The 26,058-nt window shown below is 32.3% G+C and overlaps 1 protein-coding gene across 1 annotated transcript in view; it reads right to left on the bottom strand.

Moving 5' to 3' along the window:
* Positions 1–26,058, bottom strand: part of LOC115885609 (metabotropic glutamate receptor 4) — a 350,895-nt gene that overhangs the window by 212,911 nt on the left and 111,926 nt on the right. The window contains exon 2 of the mRNA XM_030904570.1: positions 3,199–3,341. Coding sequence (XP_030760430.1) covers positions 3,199–3,341 — 143 coding nt within the window. The remainder of the gene's footprint in view (positions 1–3,198; positions 3,342–26,058) is intronic.

Below are 26,058 nucleotides of genomic sequence, written 5' to 3'. Positions count from 1 at the left end.
CTGACGTCGCTCCTCCAAACGAATTTCCAAATTATCCAACATTTTCTCAAGCCGGTCCTGTTCTTCTTGTTTATCTTGTTGTCGTTGAATTTTTAAGTCTTCGAAAATGTTCTCAAGCCGGTCCTGTTCTTGTTGACGTCGTAATTTTTCCTCTTCCTTTTTCTCTACGTAGTCTTTCTTGTTCTTCAGCTTTCTCTCTTCTCATATTCTCCATAAAATCGCCCAATAGTTTGCTTACTTCCTCCATTTTCCTCGCTTGCTGTCTCGTACCAACCATAAAATTCCCAAATTCGGTGTGTAAAATCGTCCAATCCACTTAATTTCTTCTTAAAATCCTCTTTGAATCCTTACCTCTGACACCAATTGTTACGGATTCCGTGGGTCCACTAATTTAAACTCACGATAAAATACTTAACGAATTTATTTTCTCACTTTATACACAATTACTAACTTATAATACACAACAAACTAACTATTTATAAGATTCCTTCACCAAATTGTCCGATTTTCAATTTCCACGCGGTATATTCAAATTTCAAAAACTGTCTCAGTTGTCGATGGCTCCGGCTTATATACTCTATTGACTGCTTCTCGAAATTTCCCCAATTCTCGGGAAAGCGTACTTCTTCATACCAGACAATTCTATTGTCTGATTCCCTTACTTCTCGACTTGACTAAAAGATGGCGCCTGAAAAAGTCTTTTAATTTCTGGCGGATACGTTGCGGTTGTGCAGGCAACCAGTAATACATTTTTAATTTCTGGCGGATGCGCCATTTTTCTTGACAATATATATATATGAAATGAACAAAATTCTTACAGCTTTAGTGTATATTAATAAATAATATTTTCTTGCCTTTAGCTGTGTATTTTTTCTAATTTCGAAAAATCGAAAGTAGAGAAAAAATAAAAAATAAAAAAAAGTAAAAAAGAAAATTGTTTTGCTTGTCGTAAAGGGGGGAACCAAGCTCCACTCCCACAACCGGTTTCTGGCCTACCCAGAAAGGTACCCCTACTTCATCAGGTGGGCTGTCCAGGGGCTGGTTCTCACCGATACGGCAAGCAAAACTTCTTCTATATCAACAGACGATGTCGTAAAGTGTCGGTGAGATATTAGTGCATCTCCCGTCAAATTCTCCCGTATTAGTGCACCAGCCCCTGGACAGCCCACCTGATGAAGGGTAGGCCCAGAAACCGGTTGTGGGAGTGGAGCTTGGTTCCCCCCTTTACGACAAGCAAAACAATTTTCTTTTTTACTTTTTATTTTTTTTAATTTTTCTACTTTCGATTTTTCGAAATTAAAAAATACACAGCTAAAAAAAAATATTATTTATTAATATACACTAAAGCTGTAAGAATTTTATTCATTTCATATTTGAGCGGGCCGAAACGCTCTTTACCATCTTTTGACGGGAGATGCACTAATATCTCACCGACACTTTACGACATCGTCTGTTGATATAGAAGTTTTGCTTGCCGTATCGGTGAGAACCAGCCCCTGACAGCCCACCTGATGAAGGGTAGGCCCAGAAACCGGTTGTGGGAGTGGAGCTTGGTTCCCCCTTTACGACAAGCAAAACAATTCTTTACTTTTTTTTTTTTTTTATTTTTCTCTACTTTCCGATTTTTCGAAATTAGAAAAAATACACAGCTAAAGGCAAGAAAAATATTATTTATTATTATTGGCAATATATATATATATATATATATATATATATATATATATATATATATATATATATATATATATATATATATATATATATATATATATATATATATATATATATATATATATATATATATATATATATATATATATATATATATATATATATATATATATATATATATATATATATATATATATATATATATATATATATATATATCGGTTTAGAACGTCTTGCGACGTTGTCCGATACCTAACTTCCACGTCTTCTGATCGTTCCATTGTCCCTCGCTTAGATTTCTGGCACTCATTGCTCTTGTGACACCCTCCTTCCAAGTCTTCTTAGGTCTTCCACGTCTCGTTCCACTTCGATGTTGGGGTATCCATTGCATAATTTGTTTTGGTATATCTTTTTTGGTTTAAAATATTTTTTAATAATTTTTATTAAATTATTAATTAATAATTAATAATTTTATAGCCATTGTAAGTTTTCAGTGGTCTACCCTGTATATTAAATATATATAAATAAGTACCAATTATTAAAGTTCCCTCATACCTAACAGTCTATTTCTGTAGAAATGTTCACGTAATATTTGCATACAAGTTTAACTTTTTTAATGAATAGTATAACAATGAAAACAATGTCAGTATTGGAACTGTGCATATATGTAGCTAACGGTAACCCGAATTCCGCACAGAAACGTAAATCTTGTTCGGTCTATGGCAAATATTAGCATTATTATAGTTCCCAGGTGCCTTATAATGTCTTTACTTGTACGCTATAGTTACATGATCATTGATAGCCAACAGCACTTTCATTGTATATTGTTCGTAATTTAACACCTTAATTTATAAGATACCTATGACGAAACTGATAATAAACAATAGATAGTAAATTACGAAAATGGATTTATAAATGTTTAAAACCACTAATTTATTCCACTAATTGGGAGGTTCTGAATGAACCTTAATTGCATAGTAATTAGATGGTTGAATTATGAGTTTAGATTAATGCCAAATGAGGAGTAAATAAAAAAAAACAATTGAAAGAAGGTAAATATAACAACGAACGCCATAATACACTCACCGGCAAGAAAAAACCGGCCATTAAAATCTAGTCCGAATTTTAGAGTTGAATTTCTCACAAACCACTACTTTTCATTGTGCCAATGAAATCGTTCATCGGCTCAAAATTAATGATTTAATTCATTATATTAATGAACTTTTTCATTGTATTTATGTCGACTTTTGGTTCAGTGTATTGTTGTGCCCTGTATATGCTCAAAATAAATTCGGAATAAACATCTCTGACTAAGAAGGAATTAATTTACAATTTAAAAAAAAATCGTCAAAATCTAATGAGTGGTTCGCGAGAAATCCAACTTAGAAATTGGGACTAGTTTATAGTGGCCGTTTTTTTTTGCCGGTGAGTTTATATAAAATATGATTCCTCATTTTCAAAATTGCCGCGGTAAAAAAAAGTCAGATATTTAAATAAAAACGGAAAAATGTTATTGGTGGCACATACCTGCGGTATCTTAAATAACCGTAGCAGATTGGCAACTTGGATGGAGGTGACACTAGAAGCAGCTCCGATCACACCCGAGATGACTTTCCGCACCTGGGTCTTGTTACAATGATATTCGGCACCGTCGATATTGCTGATTGAGCCTGCAATATAAAAAGTTACTGTTAGTAAAATACATTTTTTATGAATTCAATATCTTTCACTATAAAATATAAACATTAAATATTGAATAGAGATATAGACTTAATAAAAAAATCGTATGAAACAAACTAAAATAATAAATTAATAAACGGCTAAAACTATAAAGAAGTAATAAATCACTAGAATTTTATTTGAAGTCTTAATTTAGAAAATTTGTATTTAAAACTCCTTTCCAAGACATAATCTAAATTAAGGAATTTTACATAAACTATAAATAACAAAACCGTCGTTTTTCTTCAGCATTTAAAGCGAATGCAATTCCCTAAGATCCTTTCGAATAAACGGAAATCTCTAATTGCATTAGATCTCTAAATATTGCTTTGAAAATGCTTTAAAATCCTTTAAATGGCGACGAATATCTTACAAACCAATTAAAAGTGGCTTAAGTTCGAATAAATTTCTATTAAAAATACATAAAATAATCGTAAACCTTTCTAGATTATAGCTGAAAGCTATAAAATATATAAAGCAATCAATCTTTTCGTTGTTTTAAGTTAATTAAGATTTTGGGGTTAAGTACTGATATTATTTAAAAAACAAATATATTGTTCTCAAATTAAAATAATCAAATTTATTTTTTTAATCACGACGTTATCTCTGTTTGTATTGGAGATATGCTCCTTTAAAACGAACGACTGGGAAAAATGCTTCGTAGGCAGAAAGTTTTATGTGTAAATAATCAAGACGACATAGGCGAAAACGGATTTACGAGTATTTGCAATATAACAACGGTTGTCAAATTAAAAAATGCCATTATCTGTGACGGATGAGGATGGCCCTTAATTGAGGATGGCCCAAATCAACGTTATGTGTCCGATAACCTGGGTATAGAGGTGGGAATTCTAGTTCCTTGGGAGGAACTAGTTCCTTAGTTCCAGTTCCTCCAGAGGAATAGTTCCTTGAACTAGGTCTTTAGTTCACAATAGTTTCCGATTAACATTGACATCCCCCTTGCTTCCTAATGCGTTTTGTTGTCAGTCAAAACTATTCACAGTATGATCTGTATAATTTTTATAATGTACGGGAGATGTAATTGTGTATGTTAAAAACATATAGGTAATTTTTATTGCAGATAAAAAAGATAATAAAGAAACTAAAATCAGAATTTAAAAAACTATATTACAAAAATTTTACTTGCATTTTTCCTCACTTCAAGCCTTTTGTTTTTGTCTAAAAATTCAGAATATCTACTTCGTTTTATAAGATATTTCTTAATTTTAGGGACCTAAAGTGAAACCTTCCCAGAAAATATTTAAAAAACAAACTAAAAATCAAAAACAGTATCCACGGCAATTTTCTGTGGTTGGCTGTGGCAATAGATAAGGCCAAATTCATCGTCGTCGCCTTGTATTATATCTCGGATCTGCCGACAGATTAGATTCCCGTGAACTAGTCTTTTAATTAGTTCCTCTATGTCCGGATCCGACAACATACGGCTGGCACTCCCCACGCCTGCCTAGCATCAATCGCGCTGGCTGATCCATACGTAAACTAGTTTTTTATTTAGTTCCTCTAGTTCCTTTAGGTCCGGATCCGATAACATACTGCTGGCACTCCCCACTCCTGCCTAGCATCAATCGCGCTGGCCCGATCCGTACGTACGTAAACTAGTCTTTTATTTAGTTCCTCTAGGTCCGGATCCGATAACGTACGGCTGGCACTCCCCACTCCTGCCTACCATCGGGCTACGCGCACTGGCCGATCCGTCGCCGTCGCATATTATTATATATTGGTCACAGTCTCGATCCCGGAATAGGTCCTGAGGAACTAGTTCTTTGAGAAACCAAGAACTAGTTCTTTTCATTCCGGGGTCGGAATAGCTCATTGGAACTAGTTCGTTCACGAACTACACACCTCTACCTGGGTATACCTCGAACAACAGTCCAGGATGCCTGGAAACGGGAAATTTCACCAGGCAAGTGGGTTCCGGAAGAAAACGGAAGACAAAAGCAATTGACGATCGCTTTATTGTCTGAATACTTTACAAAATCGTAGAATCTGCTACAAGCCGTGCGTAGAACTCAAGTCAGTGGGAGAACAATCCGTCGAAGACTAAAAGAAAACAGCTTGTCTGCAAGAAGGCCTGCCACAAGACCCCAGCTACTTCCAAGACATCGTCGAGCACGTGTTCAGTTTGCGCGTTTACATGTGAATTGAGATATGGAGCAATGGACTAAAGTCCTTTTCACGAATGAATCGCGGTTTTGCCGATACTTTCATTTTAAAACAGAGTATTTCCCATATAAATAGAGATAATGCTCGCAAAAGATGAGGCTACAATGTAATTTGATTTAGCAATAGCTACTACAGCTGCTGCCTCCTACAGGGTGCTACAAACTTCGAGCAAAAAACTTCGTCTTATTGTTGTGCCCTGTATGTGCTCAAAATAAATTCGGAATAAAAATTTCTGACGTAGTTTTTTATTTCTGACGTTAAGAAGGAATCAATTTACAATTTAAAAAAAAATCATTAAAATCTAATGAGTGGTTCGCGAGAAATCCAACTTTGAAATTGGGACTAGTTTTTAATGGGCGTTTTTTTTGCCGGTGAGTTATTTTCATCCTGAAAATATCATATTGATATTTTATATTTTACTTATTCTTAATTTGATATTCAGATAATAAAATCTGAATCAATCATTATATTGTAATCGTTCAAAAACTTACATTATATACATTTTAGAAAATTTGAGAAAAGAGAGTTTCCAACCCGATTGTCAGCTTGATATTTCTTTTTCATTTACTCTAAGTTTCGTAGTATTTGTTAGTAAATTTGTTGTTACCAAAATGAATTATTTACCTGTCAGCTACAGAGACAGGATAATACTTTCTGGATCGTACAGCAAACCCGTACTAGGGTTTACTAAAAAGTCAATCAACCCAAAAGCTTATTCTATAGCGTATATCATTTATAACGTTCAACTCCAATAAGAGAGATTATTTTAGACAATTTGAGGCAGCAGAAATGGATATATTTTTCAATAACATTCTTATATTTTTTGTGTTGTTCTAGTAACCCAAAATGTGTTTCGGTATCAGTGATATTGTTATGTATCTTATTATATTATAAATATTATTTTAACATGAGAAGTCTCCCCACGAGAGATGGCACATGTTTTTTGAAGTACCCTGTATCATATACTTACTCTTTTGAAAAAAAGAATTTATCTCTCATCTGCAAAAAAATATCGGTCTACTAGTAGTATTACAATCAAACAATTTCTGGCATTTAAAATAATCCAGGGATCCGGTATTTTTCCAGATTCTCTCAGCGGAGGATATCCGCATTTTTTTCATATTTGTTTTTGGCATCTCAGGAGAATCGGAGGGATTTTCGACTTTAACTGTTTGCTCTTGTGCTTTTATTTCCAATTCTGTGTGTATCAAACGCAAATATATCTTTTTTTCTCTCTTGTTCGAGATACAGGCCTATAGAGAAGCAAATCGATTTTAAAGTACATATTGTATTTTTTAGGGAATATCTTTGAATAAGAAGACTAAGGAAGGAGCATAATGCTATCCATGTATTCATGCATGGTGGGCGGAAAAGCCACCATAAAAGCTCTCTAGGGTGGGGATCCTTGACAGTTCTGTTTGACGATTCATTTGACACATTTGAATTTGATTTGAAATTTTGTGGATTTGTCAGTCTTTACGGAGATTATTTTATGTTATTTGTATTTATTCTACTACTGATAGTTGTATAATAACTAGTAAATGGAAATTGTGGCAGAACTTAAATTAACAGTGATTTTATCGCGATTTATCCGAAAAGACTTTAAAAATAGTTGGTTGTGTAGCGTGCGGTAGATCTCGGCAAAAATTGAGTGAAATAATGGAACAACTTTTCGCTAGTAAGTGACTATATAATATACATACGTGTAGTAAACCGACCATTTATGAAATTCACTTAAATTAACTAAATTATATATTTTTCTTGCATTTTAGTTTTTATTTATTACTTGTCAAAGATTAGATGTCAAAGAATTTAGATACGTTAATTTGACTTATCTGCTTCAGTAGCGTATCTGATGTTTGTGTTAATAAATACTTATTATAACTTATATATTTTTATAACAATTTTAATAACTACCAACATTTATTCACAACGTAAAATAAAACAACAAGTTATTGAGTCTACCCCACGTCTACCCTACATCATAGTTTTACATTTTTTAAATAAAATTAGAACGACACTGATAAACCGGAATTTAAGTCGGCCATATTTGAGGCCCATCGCGGTGTACCTAAGATTTTTGCTATGCTCCTTCCTTAGTCTTCTTATTCAAAGGGGAATATCAATATCCCATCGGTATTGTTTGATTTGAGTTGCTTTTGTGACTTATACAGGGTGAGTTCTAAGTAAGTGCAAATAATTTTAGGAGTGGTATATTTCGATTTCAGGAAAACATCTATGAGGTTTTTTTCGCAAAAAAATATTGAAAATCATGCATTTTCTTTTAAATTTTCCTGTATATTTTTACTACACCGCAAATTTTCGAGCGGTATTATTTCTTAATCTCTGATATTTCCATCGTTAAGGCTTTACCCTATGGTTACTACATCTGGTGGATTGCAATTTTTTTTAGAAATAAATCAATTTTCCAACTTGGGTAATTCGGTTATTTTGGATGTATTAATAAAAAACAGTAAACAGAAAATATGCTGCTTTTATCGAGATCTACCAGCCCTGAAAATATTTGCACTTATTCAAGACTGAAATAAAACAATTATAAAATTATTATATTCAAAAAAATTACATTAAGTTGACATATGATATGTCATTCTATTCAGAGGGTCGTTTTCTATCCAAAAAAATAACAAAATAACGAGGGTTCCATTTGTTGTAGTAATTTGCTGTAAAACAGGAAGTGACCGAAAACAACTGAATACGCCAATCAATCAGAATTTGTCATATACTAACATACCAAATCTCGCTTTTTAATCTGAAAAAATAAAAAAGTTATAGGGGTGAGTCACTATTGAGATGCACCCGGTATTTTTAACTAATGTGTCGTTTTAATTTTAAAGATAATTTTAAAGAAAACCATTTCTTTCATTTAAAGAGTTATGTTACCAATGTAATAATATTGGCTAACTTAGGAAACTGAATTTTTTCCGTCCACCAATGTGCTTTTTTAGTTTATTTCTAGCACTTTATAGTGTTTAATCCAGTTTTTCAGGTGTAGTTGTTGCTGTTGTTTTCCAGTTTTATATAAAATGGAAAGTTGCTTTGTAAGTGCTTGCTTAATCCCGATGTTTGTTCAGCGGCTTTATGGCCGACTACGTAATTTTCAGTACATAATTAAAACTGAATTTTCTAGCAGGATAACATATATTTTTTGAAATATTTTATAAATAACTAGTCACAAAGATATTATTTTTATTTCGAATTTATTAGGCTTTCCTGATCTAATTTTATGTTATTTATTATCTACACACACCGGAAAAGTCTAGGGATATTACAATTTTATCCAGCCATCGTCAGTAATTTTATTATTTGCATTTCTGATATAATAAAATTAAAATAAACAAATAGTTTACAGGACGTATTGGAAATAAAAATGCGAAATTTACCGAATTTTTCAAATTTACCTTGATTTTTATTGAACTCAAAAAAATACACACATTTTTTTAATTCTAAACTGTGAATTAAAAAAAAAGATGAAACCATTTTTGCTTAATAAAGGGTATGGCCTCCTCTACTGTTCATTACAGCCCTACATCGTCTCTCCATGCTTCTGATCAGGTTGTCGATCTCTTCTTGAGGTACAGCCCGCCACGCTGCATTCACGGCCCGAACCAGATCCCTACGAGTTTCATGAGGCATACCCATTCTCAAAATTTTTCTTTGGACCCCGTCCCATACGTGTTCGATGGGGTTGAGGTCAGGAGATTGTGGTGCCAGGGTAAGATGTTTAATTGATGAGCTTTGATAAACTCACTTACCACTCTGGCTGTATGAGGCCGTACATTGTCATGCATGAGAATGAAGTTTCTCCCAAAATCATTGGCGTATGGTAACACGACAGGCTCAAGAATTAAATCACGATATGTGATTCCTGTTAGAAACCTTTCAAGAAAAACGAGATCGGTTTTTCGGCCTAACCGGACTCCTCCCAGACCATAACTATTCCACCTTGATAAGGGTGCACTTCCTGAACATGATCCAACCGAATAAGATTTCCCGGTTCTCTCCATACCCTAAGCCTTCTCGAATCCGGATGAATTCCAAAGCGTGACTCATCCGTGAAAAGAATATTGGCCCGTTGTTCATTCGACCACTGAACATGATCTTGAGCCCACAAATATCGTACCTCTCGATTTCCTCTCGTTAAGGGTTGAGCTCTCCAGGGGCGTCTGCTTCTTAGGTTGACCTCTCTTAATCTATAGCGAACAGTGTCAGGACTAACGGTTACATTATGTGTTTTCTGGAGAATTAAACTAAGCTCTGTTGCTGTAAGAGTCGGTCGGCGTCGAGCATTTAATTGTAAAAAATGATCTTGCTGAGTGGTAATAATGCGATGTCGTCCTGTGTGCCTTTCAGCAACATCACCACTTTCACGGTAGCGTGCACTTAATCGCGATATTACACTTTGCGTTGTATTTAATACTCTAGCTACGTCAATTTGGCGCATTCCAGCTTCGAGCGTACCCATGGCCCTTAGCATTTCGTCTCTGTTAAGATGTCTACGCTCCATAATGTCGTTTATACTAAACAGAGTTATTTGAAGAATCTGGCCAGTTATCATAAAAACATAGCCAGTACGGGTTAAATTCGAACAATTGATGCTAGGTGCCTTTTATACATTTGACAAGAAATGCACAAACACTTCTGCAAATATCCCAAATTTAGAAATAACTAGTGTGACTACTTCGTTTCAATCGAAGTAGAAAGAATCGGCCTACAGATATGTGGTTGTTTATTCAAAACATTTATTTTTAACTTTAATAAAATGATATCCCTAGATTTTTCCGGTGTGTGTATTTTACAATAATTGGTTTTATTCAGAGGTAGTTAATTCTGACTGATAAATATTTTGTGTTAGAACTTAAATTAAGAGTCTATTACGCTGTACTGTTCGGGTCGCTCTGAGGGGTAGGGTAAAGCGGGTGTGTGGCCGAAGGAAATATATATTATATTTCAGAAATCTGCCTAATGCTTAGCCCGATCCTGTCGTGTTAAGACACACCCATAATTCCAAACACACGTGCTTTGATTAAGGCTTTATTAAGGTTTGCAGAGCTTCAGCATTTGCCATAAAATAGCGAGCAATTTGTTACAAAACCATATAAATTATATACCACTGTAATCAGAAAACTTCAATCTATTTCCGTATTGTAACGGAATTTTAAAATATGTCTTTATTTTCGAGAAAATTTAGTCCAAACATAAGGAATATTTTGTTGATGTCTGACCATCAAAATTTTAAAAATAAAGAAGTTGTTTAAAAAGGTGCGACAATACGGATATAGTATAAAACTTTATCTTTAAATTCCTTCTTCATTTGTGTGAAAATACCTAGCCAGTTTTTCATATAACGTTAAATACCGAAAGCTTATTTTGCTACTTTTTCGGACTAGTATAATGGACTCTTAACAGTGGCCCAAAAAAAATTTGCAAGAAGAAGGCAGAAAAATGCATGGTTCATTGAGAAATAAATATACAAATTACTTATTTTCAAATATGCTATAATATTTTGAGTAGTGTATTTTTATTTCAAAGGTATTCTACAAATACTTACCCTCAAAGAAGTCTTACTAAACTCTTATTATTCAAGCCGCGTAACTTTTACATATTGATGATATAACTTTATTTACAATAAAATTACAACGCGATAAATTTGACCCAGTTCCTTGTCGGCAGCATAATACCCTTTACAAATTTCACATTGTTTGCCCGAACTATAAGTGAGCTGTAGCTAATACATACACATTTTGCCCCCACTATATTAAATCGCCTTTATTAAAGGAAATTCCTAATTGAATGACTTCCGTCGGAAAGGTGTAATAAATCAGGGCTTTGTTCAACATAACCCCACTTTACCTTAATTGTATAGGTAAATAATGTGTTGTCTTAATGTTATTAATCTCCTAAAAGTATCGATGCTTGATTTTATATTTTAGTAGATAGAAAAGTAAAAAAATATATATTAAAATAAAAAATATATATAATACTAGCGTGTACCCGCGACTTCGTTCGCGTCGAATTAATCATTTGTAATGGTGATGATAAAGCAAAGCAAGAATTTCCATTAACATACAAACCGGCGCAGAATCGTGGTTAATCAATTACCCAACTTTTTGGAACACCCTGTAAGATTTTTTAAAAAATTTCAAAATATGTAAAGAAACAAAATAAATTATGTGTGTCCAAGCGTTTTCCCGAAAGACTAACCGTTTTTAAATAAAAAATATTGTAATATTTGAAGGGCGTTTTCACCCTTTTGGAATTTGAGATTCGAGAAACCTCTCCTTATTGAACCTCTACACACCACAGTCAATCCGTTTGCTAAAAATCAGCTTTAAACGTCAAGCAGTTTAAGCAGAATCGTGATTACTCAATGGTCGTATTTTATAAAACACCCTGTGTAAATTTTTAAAAAATCTTAAAATATGTAAAACAACAAAATAAAATATACGTGTTTAAGACTTTTTCCGAAAAACTCATCGGTTTTTAAATTAAATTTTATTATTTACATTAAAAACTCACCCCCTTATAATTCGAGTTTCGAAAAATCCCTTCTTATCGAACCTCTACACCCTAAAGTCAAACCGTTTTCCAAAAATCAGCTTTTTACGTCAAGCGCTTTAAGCAGGATCGTGATTAATCAATGACCAGATTTTTGGAAACACCCTGTATGCATTTTTAAAAAACCTTAAAATATGTATAAAAAAAACAAAATAAAATATACGTGTTTAAGCGTTTTTTCGGAAACTTGACTGCTTTCTAAATAAAAATATATTGTAATATTTGAGGGGTGGTTTCACCCCCTTGGAACTGGAATTTCGAAAAATCCCTTCTTATGGAACCTCTACACCCTAGAATCAACCTGTATGCCAAAAGTGAGCTTCTTACGTTGAGTGGTTTGAGTAGGATCGTGATTAATCAGTGAGTCAGTCACTTAAGGATTTTATATATTAGTATAGACCACAAAGAATAAGAACATCAAGAAAACAGATTTTTTGAAATATGTTAAAGAATTATTTTGACATTAACTCATAATGTAATTTGCCAAAACAGTGACAAAATGGTATATATGATAAAATATTTTCGTGTTAAAAAAAAGGTGAATGTTAAACAAAAGAGGTTATTTTGTGTTCTAATATTAATAATTTAAATATCGTAAGAAAGATTCTCATATTTGTCTGATATTTTGAAATAGGTTTTTGTATAGTCCCGAGAACATAATATAATCTCAGCAGATTTTAACTTTTCATTATTAATCAAATTAGTTGTTTTAATATACGATTTTTTCGGAAAACATGCTCGTATAAAAATTCATAATATACTGTTGATATCATATTTGTTTAAAGGCTGAGAAAGCAGCCTTAATGCTATGGAATATTCTATACAAATTTATGCTATATTATTTAGAAAATTTTACATTTGAAGGGAAGACGTCGTCAAGCCCAAAGCTTTGTATATTATTTTTTTTGGGGTTCTTTGGTGATATTGAGCACATTAGGTCATTTTTATGTTAAAATTTAAATGAGATATTATACACCAACTGTGTATTACATTAAGGTTAATGCTTTAACAATATTAAAAACATTTCAAATTACATTCTCGATTTTTTTTAACATGATATTTTTTATGTAGATAATTATTTTAGAGGTTAGAAAATCTCCAAAATAACAATAAATCACTTGAATTTACTACAATTAATATATACTTACTGAAAAATTGTATTCTTTAAAGACAGTTTCAATAAAAAAATAACAAATGTGAGTGTTATACGAGTATATAAAAAAATGAAATAACTTTTAAAATTTATAGTAATAGCTTCATTAATTATAATAAATTAGTGGTTTCAATTAGCTTAGAACTTTGTTCCTTTAATTCCAATGTAAGCACTCAGAACTTCAAAATTAGTGGTAGATATTTTCAATTAGCAAAAAAAGTTGTCAAACTTTTAACTTTTCTACTAATTATTATAAGAATCGTTGCGGTTAGAAATCAAAAGTTGATTATTTTATAAGCTAAATATTGGGCTTTCTCTATGGATACAACTGACTACCGCAAGCTATTGCTAGGATATTCTATTAATTTTTATTATGTTTTTTAAACATTGTGAATGATCGTCAACTAAAAAGTATAAAGTGTAATTGAAACCACTAATTTATTCCACCAATTTGCGAGGTTCTGAACGAACCTTTAAGATTTCTAATTTATGTAAGTTAATGAATTTAAAACCATAACAATATTTATCATAATTTCATAATATATGATTCACCTTGTTATAATTAAATACAATGATAATACTATATAATTTTTATATGATTATGTAATTTAACTAGCGTGTACCAGCGACTTCGTTCGCGTCGAATTAATCATTTGAAATGGTGATGATAAAGCAGAGCAAGAATTTTTATTAACATACAAACTGGATAACATTTTCTCACATTTATGTCAGCATGAGAAAAAACAATATGGCGATATTATTATATAACTTGGTAATATTTGAGGGGTAGTTTTATCTCGTTAGAATTTGACTTTCGAAAAAACCGTTTGCCGAAAATAAGCTTTTTACGTCAAGCAGTTTAAGCAGAATCGTGGTTAAGAAATTACCCAACTTTTTGGAACACCCTGTATGATTTTTTAAAAAATTTCAAAATATGTCAAAAAACCAAATAAATTATGCTTGTCCAAGCGTTTTCCCGAAAGACTAACCGTTTTTTAAATAACAAATATTCTAATATTTGAAGGGCGTTTTCACCCTCTTGGAATTTGAGATTCGAGAAACCCCTCCTTATCGAACCCCTACACCCCACAGTCAATCCGTTTGCCAAAAATCAGCATTAAACGTCAAGCAGTTTAAGCAGAATCGTGATTATTCAATGGTCAAATTTTATGAAACACCCTGTATAACATATCTGTATAAATTTATAAAAAATCTTAAAATATGTAAAACAATAAAATAAAATATACGTGTTTAAGAGTTTTTCCGAAAAACTCAACGGTTTTTAAATAAAAAAAAAATTAATATTTGAGGGATAGTTTCACGCCTTTAGAATTCGAGTTTCGAAAAATCCCTTCTTATCGAACCTCTACACCCTAAAGTCAATCTCTTTTCCAAAAATCAGCTTTTTACGTCAAGCGCTTTAAGCAGGATCGTGATTAATCAATGACCAGGTTTTTCGAAACACCCTGTATACATTTTTAAAAAATCTTAAAATATGTAAAAAAACAAAATAAAATATACGTGTTTAAGGTTTTTTTCGGAAACTTTGCCGTTTTTTCAATAAAAAATATTGTAATATTTGAGGGGTGGTTTCAACCCCTTGGAACTGGAAAACCAAACGAAAAATCCATTCTTATCGAACCTCTACACCCTAGAATCAACCTGTATACCAAAATTGAACTTCTTACGTTGAATGGTTTGAGCAGGATCGTGATTAATCAGTATGTCAGTCACTTAAGGATTTTATATATTAGTATAGATAAAGTTTTAAACTTATTGATTTAAATATCAATTTATCTGTATTTTAAGTTCTTGTTAATCAAAAAATTGCAAAAAGTATATATAATATATATAGTATAATGAAAAAAAAAATTCCAAAAAGAAGAAAAAAATTTACTATTTTTTTCTAGGTATCTATTTAGGTACAACACAAAGGTTAGCTGGCACTCTTACTGTCTAGAACATCCGTTAAACCTATTTTAAATTAATGCTTTTATTCTTACTGCTAATAAGAAGGTCGTCCTCATTTAACCAGATGGTAGATACAAAATTACTAGCAGCTATTGATTTTTAAATCAACTATCTGCTAAAAAATGCTTTACTACTTAAAACAAAAAGGCATTTCTAGTATCGATGATAAATACAACGGACATTCCCAACCCGTGTAACGTATTTCAAACATGTGATTTGGAAGCGAAATCAATTTCGACCCGAACACAAGGCAAGTTGTACCGACAGAGAATATCTTGCGGTTCGCTAGGAGCACACATAACACGCGAAACGATACATTATCACCAACCCTAATAAATTCCGTCTATGAAGGGTGTTTATGTCCGAGGAGACCTTTGTTGTCGGCAGCAGGGGACCCTGCTGCCGAAAACCGACACTAATTTTACTCAGAAATGGTTGTTGGACGTTGATTATTTATTTTTCTCAATGGCTGACACAGTTCTATTATTTTATTTTTTTATTTTAAACTACTCCTTACAAACACCAAAAGAGTAGTTGTTACAGGTAAGGGACTTAAATCTAAATAAATTAACTTAACAAAACTAAAACTACTGTACATAAAATGAATGCAATAAATAAAAAAAATAGTTGAATTGAAACTAAAATATACAAAGTAAAAAAACAAAAATGTGCAGGTATAATATCACTTCACGGTGAAGGAGGTATGATGAAAAAAACTTTATAAGGAGTAGACGACAGGGTTGCCGGGTTTGTTAGATTATAATTCCATACGAGAACAAAATTCTCGGCAGATCTTCAACAAAAATTAAAAGTACAGAAACGAAATAAAATATAATATTTAACTCCAAAATTAGCATTCCTATGTGTCGTAATAATAGATCACTCAAATAAAATACAAATATAATAAATATAACAAGAATTAGAAATCGTTAGGTATATTATTTGATATTAAAAAAAATATTGAATTAAATAATATTAATATATTATTAAAAACATCTAAAACTATAATAAGTAGGGATAGCAGTCACAAATTAGTGTAGCAGTCACTTTTTACCTTTGTACAAATTTTGATCAGTAATATCTAAAATTAATTTCATTTCAATGGGAAAGCTGTAGCAACTCTCAACTCTTTTTTCGTATTAATATATTTTTTTGACGGGAAAATCACTAAAATATTTGTCCGAATTTAGGTTGTTTCTTAACTTAAATTTTGTTTTTTGTTTACATTTTTTGGGGGAAAATATGGGTTCAACTTTAGTAGATGAACTTCTTCGGGCATGTCGCCAATACCGCGCCTAATAAGGAGTAATAAGGATTTTTAGGAATATCTCTGTAACTCTGCAACTAGACAGAACGATGACCTGTATGTGTGTTATTACTAAATAAAATTTAATGAAACAATAATAAAGTCAGATTATACAGATTCCAACGCGGCAGTCGCTTAATTTTTAGTCAAATAAGTCAGCTTTTTAAAAGTGCTTCTATTGTAAAAACTAAAGACGCAGTTGAATATATCGTTAGATTTTTCTTTAAATCGGTAGATCGGTAGCTTACAGACGAAACCGGTAGACCTGGCAACTCTGTGATGAACTGACGTGAGTCGGAATAGCGAGGTGCGGAGGCGCGGGAAGGGAAATAAAATAATGGCGATAAATAAAGGGCAGGGAGATGGGTACCATGAGTGGATGGGAGGTGGCGGAATTTCCAAAATTTGTTATCTTATTGGAGTTTGTCTAAGTAGACAGTCGTAGTGGAAGTGGAAACGGGGAAGTTGTTGTCCGTCTCTGTTTAAGCATAGACTTTTTATAGGCGTTTCATTCCAATGCATGTAATTCCTATGCCTAGAGATCCATTGCCGGGCCTGTATATTGAATAACTGAGGAGATAGTATGCACCCCTGCCCAACACCACAGGTAGGCTGGAAGTCTTCCGAAGTAACGTCATTGATGGTAATTCTACTTTTGGTATTTACATAGAGATTCTGGATCAATGAAATCAAATGAAGAGGCACGCCCATTTCTTTAAGAACCATCCATAGTTTTGACCATTTGACTTTGTCAAAAGCTTTTCGATAGTCTATGAAAAAAAAAATATTTTCTTTATAGTTTTGTAGGTATTTCTAAAAATAAATAACTTAAGGTAACTAAAAAAAACTTCTAAAATTAAATAAATTAATTGAAATATCGGCAAACTTTTCTCTGGTGTTGGGTGGCGCGATATTTTAAAATTTTCTTGTTAGCATTGGGTACACAACATTTTAACTTCATTTGCGTTGGTCTGAATTTTCATTTAGCAACTTCCTTTTCGTTGACGTGGTGTAAATTTTAATTTCGCAGAAATAAAGTGGTTAGTTTTTAATTTTCATCCCTGTCAGAAAGTTTATTACTTTCAGTAGTTTACGTCGGGGGTTTTATCGCGTTTTAAAATTTAAGCATTTAACATTTAGACAATTTTAACGGCTTTAGGACTGATAAATTTTAATTTCCTTAACTGTAAAACAAAGATAATTTAGGAAGGTTTATTAGAGAAAATTATTTTTACTCCCCAACTTACTATAAGACTACCGATTTTATTTTTAGTTTTTTTTATATACAGGGTATCTCAGAAATGAGTGCAGATATTTTAACTGGTAGTATAGTTCAACCCCAGAAACACGCCTATGAGGTTTTTTTTTGCGAAAAAAAAATGTTGAAAATATAAAAATTTTCTTGACATTTTCCGGGAAATTTGAAAAAACTTTTTAGTGCCACTTGTTTATTCACCTGAGATTTCCCTACGGTGTATCTAAACCTTGCAGTGTTGCAACCTCCTATGTTATCCACATTCTACATAATTCGGCGGAACATAGCTCTACATTTATAAATTCATAGACAAATTTCTACTCAAAAAATTAGGAATGTTAAATTTAATCTTTTATCAGTGCTCATTATTAATAATTATAGAAAAAAAAACACATTAATTATTTTTAGTACTTACCCTTTCAATGAAAACTTAACAAAAACCACCGAAAATTAACACAAACATTACGTTTATGACGTTTACGAAAATCTTTGTTATGCTGCAAAATAACTTTATTTTGGAATAAATTTAATAAAATGATTCATGTTATTCACAATCAGGTCACAAAAAGAAATTCCTAAAATGTTTATCGTAATTTAGAATTCAATTCAAGAAATTTAGAAAACAGCCCAACGAATAATCGATTTATTTTTGTTTTGTTTGTTTTCTTTCATGTTTCTCTGTTTTATTTGAACCACTGTTTTACAAAACACCTTGAAAAGCGCACATTACTTTGAATACCTTTCTGAATGAATAAATGTTGAGAATTATTGTCTCTTATCGCCACTTTACGAACTACTTTCAATCTAAGAAAATACATGTTTCACTCAACAATTATTGACAACGTATTTTGTTTTTTCGCTATTTTTTCGATGCATTTCGACAATTCCATCAACCGCCTAACCGGTCGTTCTTCTTTGGCCTAACCGTCAGCCAAGAACCGCCGCGTGTGAACTGGTCCTTTGAGTCGCCGGTCGCCGCGCCGTCGTGGCGGGCTTGCGTCAGACGACGATGTTAAGCAACGTTGCCGTAGTTACAACAATTTCAAATTCAAGACATTCGAAGCAATCAAATTCGTATTAAATTTTAAAAATAAAACAGAAAAACATGAAAGGAAATAAACAAAACAAAAATGAATTGATTATTCGTCGGACTGTTTTCGATGTATTGAATTCTGAATTACGATAAACATATCAAAGGTCACAAATTTCTTTTTTGTGACCTTATCAATAACCAATTCATTTGTGTTTTGTTTGTTTCCTTTCCTGTTTTTCTGTTTTATTTTTAAAATTTAATAAGAATTTGATTGCTTCGAGTGTCTTGAATTTGAAATTGTTGAAACTACGGCAACCACGCATGACGCAAGCTCGACACGGCGGCGCGACAAAGGAGCAGTTACCAGCGACGATTAGGCCGTCGATGGTATTGTTGAAATACATAGAAAAAATAGCGAAAAAACAAAATACGTATTTAAAATTGTTGAGTGAAACATCTATTTTCTTAGATTGAAAGTAGTTCGGAAGTGACAATAGTGGCGGTAAGAGACAATAATTCTCAACATTTATTCATTCAGAAAGGTATTCAAAGTAATGTGTGCTTTTCAAGGTGTTTTGTAAATGAGTGATTCAAATTGTGATGAGGCCTATATGAAAATAATGTGTTAAAAATGGGGACTGCTATTTTAGTAGTTATTATAATAGCATGTACAAGTAAAGCAGCACAGTGAAGTGTATTTTAGTTAAGTGTATATCGAAAAAGAGAACTGTCGCAGTTACATCGATCTGTCATAAGTATCTTTTTAATGTTGGGTAAGTTTTTAATTTAACTTTTTAACACATTTTTTAACACATTATTAAACATTTAACTTTTAATTTATTTTATGTAATAATATCACAATCTTAAAAATGTAAGGTGCACCAAAATGTAATGCATCTCTGCAAACTCCTCAGGTGTGGTGATTTTATGACTTACTTTTAACATATACTTTCTTGTCCCTATGGCAACACAGTGCGTCGAATTAACTGAAATCCGGGCTTGCTCCGGGTAATTGGATGTAGTTGGCGATATCTGCCGGCGGTTCTCAAAATGTTGCGATTATTTTTTTAAATTTTCAAAGTTAAATAACTCGGTTATTTTCAATTTATTTTAAAAATGGTAAAGAGAAAATATGTTTATTTTGACCAGATCTACCAACCCTTAAAATATCTGCACTCATTTCTGGGACACCCTGTATATACACTCCGCCACCATAAAAATTTGAAGTTTGATGTTTCATAACTTTTTATTTTGTAATCCGACTTTTATGATTATGGTAACAGTGTGAAGATAAATTTATTGGCAATATTTTTTATTATTTTAATGGCTTATATATTTTTTAGTTCGGTGGGTTTATACCGGGGTAAATCAAAACGTTGTTTTTTGCAATAAATCCAAAACACCTTGTGGACAAATTGAGAGGACCATTTAGATAAAACACGATGATGTGATTAAGTATTGATTTCAGAGATTCTTTTATCGACAAAAAGAATAATTTTATAATAATTTTAATAGCGTGTATGTCCACCTCTCTCAGTAATAACAGCTCGAGGTCTTTGTCGTATCGAATGAATAAGGGTAGTAAAATTAGTTTAAAGCGATTTTTATTATCGCCATGTTGTTCTATTAGAGACGGCATTGGTCTGATATTTAGAAATGTCAAAAGCTGATGACATTTTACTTTTGACAATTATGACATTTCGTGTTGATTTTTGCAAGAAGAGGAAGAACTGTCGCTTGTTTTATTATTTTCCTTTTACTATTTCACAAAAGTAAAAAGAGTTACCTATCTGATTCGTTCGGGCACTCAATTTAAAGAATATCAGTAACTTTTTTGACAGAAGGATTTTATATTTGCCATGTTGGTAAAAAATAACGGTCAAAATTCAAAGTTATTCATTTTAGTGATGGGTTATTATTTAACTATCTGTTATTTTATAACAATTATTTATAAATAACATAACGCAACCGTTACTACTTCTAAAAAATAACAGATATAAAATAACGACACGTAGAGATCGGCCGCTCGTGAAACGAAAAACGAAGTCGGCGCTCTGCATCACCACGAAATTCTATGCTGCTCGAAGCAATTCCAAAAAACAACTAGTATGGATGGAAAACATGCTATTTCGTCAACCATCGATACAGGCGGCGAGACAACGGACAACGGAGTGGGGCTACGGCGCGGCGAACGTAGCTGCTTCGGTCGATACCGTCGATGGTCGTATTTACAACAGCTTAAAAATAATAGGATATAAAAGAAGCAGGTTTTTTGAAACAGTTGCGGGCATAACGCCTGGCGGTGGAGATAACAGGTGTGGGAAAGGAACGCTGCTGCATCGGTCGATTGTCGATGGGGGCTCGCAACGGGTTGGAGAAGCAGTAATTTTAGATATGTTGTTTTTCAACCTGTTACGAGCATAACAGGGCGGTGGTCGAGATAATCGGTGTGGGAAAGGAACGCTGCTGCATCGGTCGATTGTCGATGGAGGTTCGAAACAGGTTGGGGAATAACGCATCAGTTGTTCTAGATACATTCTGTTTCAACCTGTTACGAGCATAACGGACAGAGGTCGAGATATTATGGCGCTGTATGTTTCAGTACTTACTTATTAAGTTTCAATATTTAGGTATATATTTATTCTGAAAAATTTTCAGAATATTTTAAGATTTTTTAAAAATGTATACAGGGTGTTTTTTGAAAATCTGGTCATTGATTAATCACGATCCTGCTTAAAGCCCTTGACGTAAAAAGCTGATTTTGGAAAACGGATTGACTTTAGTGTGTAGAGGTTCGATAAGAAGGGATTTTCGAAACTCGAATTCTAAGGGGTGAAACTACTCTCAAATATTAGAATATTTTTTATTTAAAAACCGGTGAGTTTTTCGGAAAAACTCTTAAAACACGTATATTTTATTATGTTGTTGTTTTACATATTTTAAGATTTTTTAAAAATATATACAGGGTGTTTCATAAAATATGACCATTGAGTAATATTCTGCTTAAACTGCTGGGCGTTTAAAGCTGATTTTTTGCAAACGGATTGACTGTGGGGTTGAGGTTCGATAAGGAGGGGTTTCTCGAATCTCAAATTCCAACAGGGTGAAAACTCCCCTCAAATATTACAATATTTGTTATTTAAAAAACGGTTAGTCTTAAAAACGATTCTGCTTAAACTGCTCGACGTTAGAAAGCTTATTTTTGGCAAATGTGAGAAAATTTTATCCAGTTTGTATGTTAATGGAAATTCTTGTTTTGCTTTATCATCACCATTTGAAATTATTAATTCGACGCGAACAAAGTCGCGGGTACACGCTAGTTTAAGTGTAAAAATTAATTCGAACTCTAGTGTGTAGTTGGTTTACTTATGAAGAATATACTACACATTTTCTTATATTGCTATTTTTTTACCGCAAATGGTAAAATCATAACTAAAGCTTCTCGCCCCGTCGAGCGATATGCACCCTGTACACTGCTACGCAATTCAGGATCTACGCGGATCGAGGGGCAGGGCGTAGGTAGATCGCAATGTGTAGGTATAGACGAGTGGCGGAATTTTGGCTTTTTTTATATCGCAATTTGTAAACAGCGCTTATTTGTAAACAACGAACGTTGAGAGGTATTTTAAATAACAATCGATATTTAGAAATGTTTTGACACCCTGGAAATACTACCACCGAGCACGTCATCGTTGCAACTTGCAACTGCGTTAATACGCCTGGCGGTGACCGTCTCATACTCTTTCAAATATTTAGCAGTAAAATAAAGAAACCTGTTATTTTTAAGCTGTTATTTTAAGCTGTTTTTTATAAATAACTATAACAGTTTCAACTGTTATCTAAAAATAACAGTTTTGCCCATCACTAATTCATTTTATATACTATATATGACTGAAATAATAAATTTGAAGGATTTTTTTTAAATTAGTCATAAATTTTTCGGCGAAAAAATGACGATAAAACAGTTTCTGTTGAACTTTTGGCACAAAAACATTTCAAATTTATGATTTATATCTAATAACTATATAGTCAACTTATTTAATTTATGTTAATTATGACAGGTATTGATAATTTTGATTCCAAATATCTCGGGAACCATTACATGTAGAGATTTTTACCAAGAGACCTTTTTTGCGTAAAAAAAGTAGTTAATGTATTTTTTTTACTCATTAGTTTTATACAGGGACAGACGAAAAGTTATTACTCTTCAAATCAGTTTAAAAATATGTAGGTGGCGCCCTCTACAAGTAGGAGTCAGATTGATATCAAAATCAAATTTCTCATGTCAAAAAACTCCCAGACACCAATTTTCATCCAAATATTGACGCTACTACATAAATTTTTTGGAAAAAATCGAAATAAAAATGAAACTTCAAAACCGTGTATCTCCGAAACTAAGCATTTTAGGAAATATATTTATACGAACTTTTTTACTTATTTTTATCTGCAGAATATGCTGCCGAAGTTTCCAGAAAACAATTCGGACCACCCTGTAAGAACTAAATATTTCAAGCTATTGAAATTTTTTTATATATATATATTTTTTTATATATATATATATATATAAATATTTATATATATTGAAATATTTTTATATATATATATATATATATATATATATATATATATATATATATATATATATACTATATATATATATATATATATATATATATATATATATATATATATATATATATATATATATATATATTTCAAGCTATTGAAATTTTTTTAATATATATATGGTTTTTTTTGTAAATGCATTTAAATTTAATAAATCTACCCTACAAAACGAATTTAGATCTATTAATATATTTTTTTATTCTATTTATTTTCATTTCGTTCCAATCAGAACATTAAAGCAAGAATGTCTCCGCCAGAGGAACATCCTATTAATTAAGTAGAGAGCTTTCCAGCCACAGTATTTGCTTTGTGAACGCTCTACGGTTGTATCATAGTAACTAACTAGATAAAAATACGCCCAAACGTTAATTAACACGCATGTTTTTTAACAGTCGACGAAAGTAATTTCCAATTTCCAAAAAGCAATTTGCGACTTGCAAATAGTTTTTGGCTTTTATGTTAGCTGGAAAAAACATTGACGCCATCTATAAGTGCTATTTTTGGTTCGGGATTAAAAAATCATTTATTTTGTTATTCTAATTTAAAAGCGAGTTAAAATTTTATGCTTTGTAAAAAGCTTGTCCATAAAAGTTGGAAAACATAGTTATCTCAGTTATTATAAAGTTTAATTTATCTTATTAAAGATAAAGGATTATACTATATCCGTATTGTAGGACATTTTAGACAATTTTTTTTTAATTTTAGGATTTTAATGGTCAAACATCAACTTCTACGGTTTTAGTCCAAACCTACGGTTATTCCGTAGGTTTGGACTAAATTTTCTCGAAAATAAAGACATAATTTAAAATTCCGTTACAATACGCAAATAGATAGAAGTTTTGTGATTATAGTGATATATAATTTATATGGTTTTGTAACAAATTGCTCTATATTTTATGGCAAATGCTGAAGCTCTGCAAAGCGTAATCAAGCCATAATCAAAGCACGTGTGTTTGGAATTTTGGGTGTGGCTTAACACGATATGACTATGGTACCTAGAGTTCTGAGGAGCTAAATTTCAGAGTCGATATTGGCCTTTTCCGAAATCAAACTGCCGAGATAATTGCACATGATTTTGGTTTTATCTATGTTCAGCTTATGTCCAGGTATAATATGTCTTCAGCATTTCGTATAATTGCTGTAACGTTTTTGCAATAATAGCGCAGTCATCAGTGTATTGAAGTTCTGTGATAAATTTTATACGTGTTTTTGCCCTGAGTCTTTTTATGTTGAACAGACCGCCGCACAGTGGCTCTTGCATATGTTAAAGAGCGGCCATAAGTGATTTTAGAAAAATTAAACTATATGACACACCGTTAAACTTTTTGAATATTAGTAGCATTGGTTTAAAAAAAAACAACAACAAATTTTTGGAATAAAATTTGTAACCATGTTTTTTTTCTCTTAAACCCATCACATTTAATTGTCTGTTTCGCTTAGTGATAGCAAATAAGAATCTAAATATTCCTGGAGGCTTTAAAAAACCTGAGATGATTATTATTTTTTATATTTTAAAGAAAAGGTTTTCTCTACTTTTGGACTATTACTAAGAAAGTTCTGAAATTATTATTATGTATTAATTTTTCATGTTTTTTTAAACGTTGTTTTTATCCATATTTTTATAGTTTTCAAAATACCAAAAAAATACTATCGATTCTTATCGACGTTTCCTCTTATCACAAATAATAGTTTGAGGAATGTATTTGTCTATAAACAAAAAATGGTCTACCGAATTCTTCCTATTCATGCGATATATTTATTTGAAGTAGTCCGTGTTTCTCAATAGGAAATAATATCTTGTTATTTTATTTTTTCACGGGGGAACTTGAATTTTTTTATTAAGAAAAGTCTAAACAAACAGCTAGTGATACAAGAAGTGATTTTTAAAGAATTTATAAACTTATCTCTTTCACCTTTCACTTGCTCACCCAATCCAAACATTTCCCAAAACCCATCCCCCACGTTCACCCTTTAAAGGAGGGGGCGCGGGGCTGTTAATGTAAGAAACAATTTTTTTGGAGTTCACCAGAAATCATTATTAAGCGCTAACGATAAATCTACAGGTGTGTACCTTTACCGATATTATTAAGTGACACGCTCTACAAAAAAAGTTATTTTTGCAGTCATTATTAGACCGGCGTTTTGCTAAAATTCAATTAAAATTGTAGAAAAATCTATAGATATTTTTCTTTTTGCCATAAATAAAGCAGCTGGGCTACAAATTACTTATTAAAGTATTTTTTTCTATTTATGACCGCTATATCCCTATACCTCGATCCACTGTGCGCCGCGCCGTCGTATCTGTATCCAGTCCAATCCTCTCTCCTGCAGTTTGCTGTCCACTATAACGGAGAGTGCTGCCATGAATATGTTGAATAGGAGAGGCGCTAAGACACATCCCTGCACAACTCCCGTATTTGTTAGTATGTGCTCGCTCTGTGATCCATGATGTGACACTCTTGACTTGTTGTTGTTATAGAGGTTTTCACACACTGTAAGAAATTTGTTGGGTACTCCGAACTTTTTCATAATTGCCCAAAGCGCATCTCTGTTCACAGAGTCGA

The sequence above is a fragment of the Sitophilus oryzae genome, unplaced genomic scaffold (assembly GCF_002938485.1).
Source record: "Sitophilus oryzae breed Bouriz unplaced genomic scaffold, Soryzae_2.0 scaffold_402_pilon_pilon, whole genome shotgun sequence".
Lineage (NCBI taxonomy): Eukaryota > Metazoa > Arthropoda > Insecta > Coleoptera > Curculionidae > Sitophilus > Sitophilus oryzae.
This window is presented reverse-complemented; position numbering and strand designations above follow the sequence as displayed.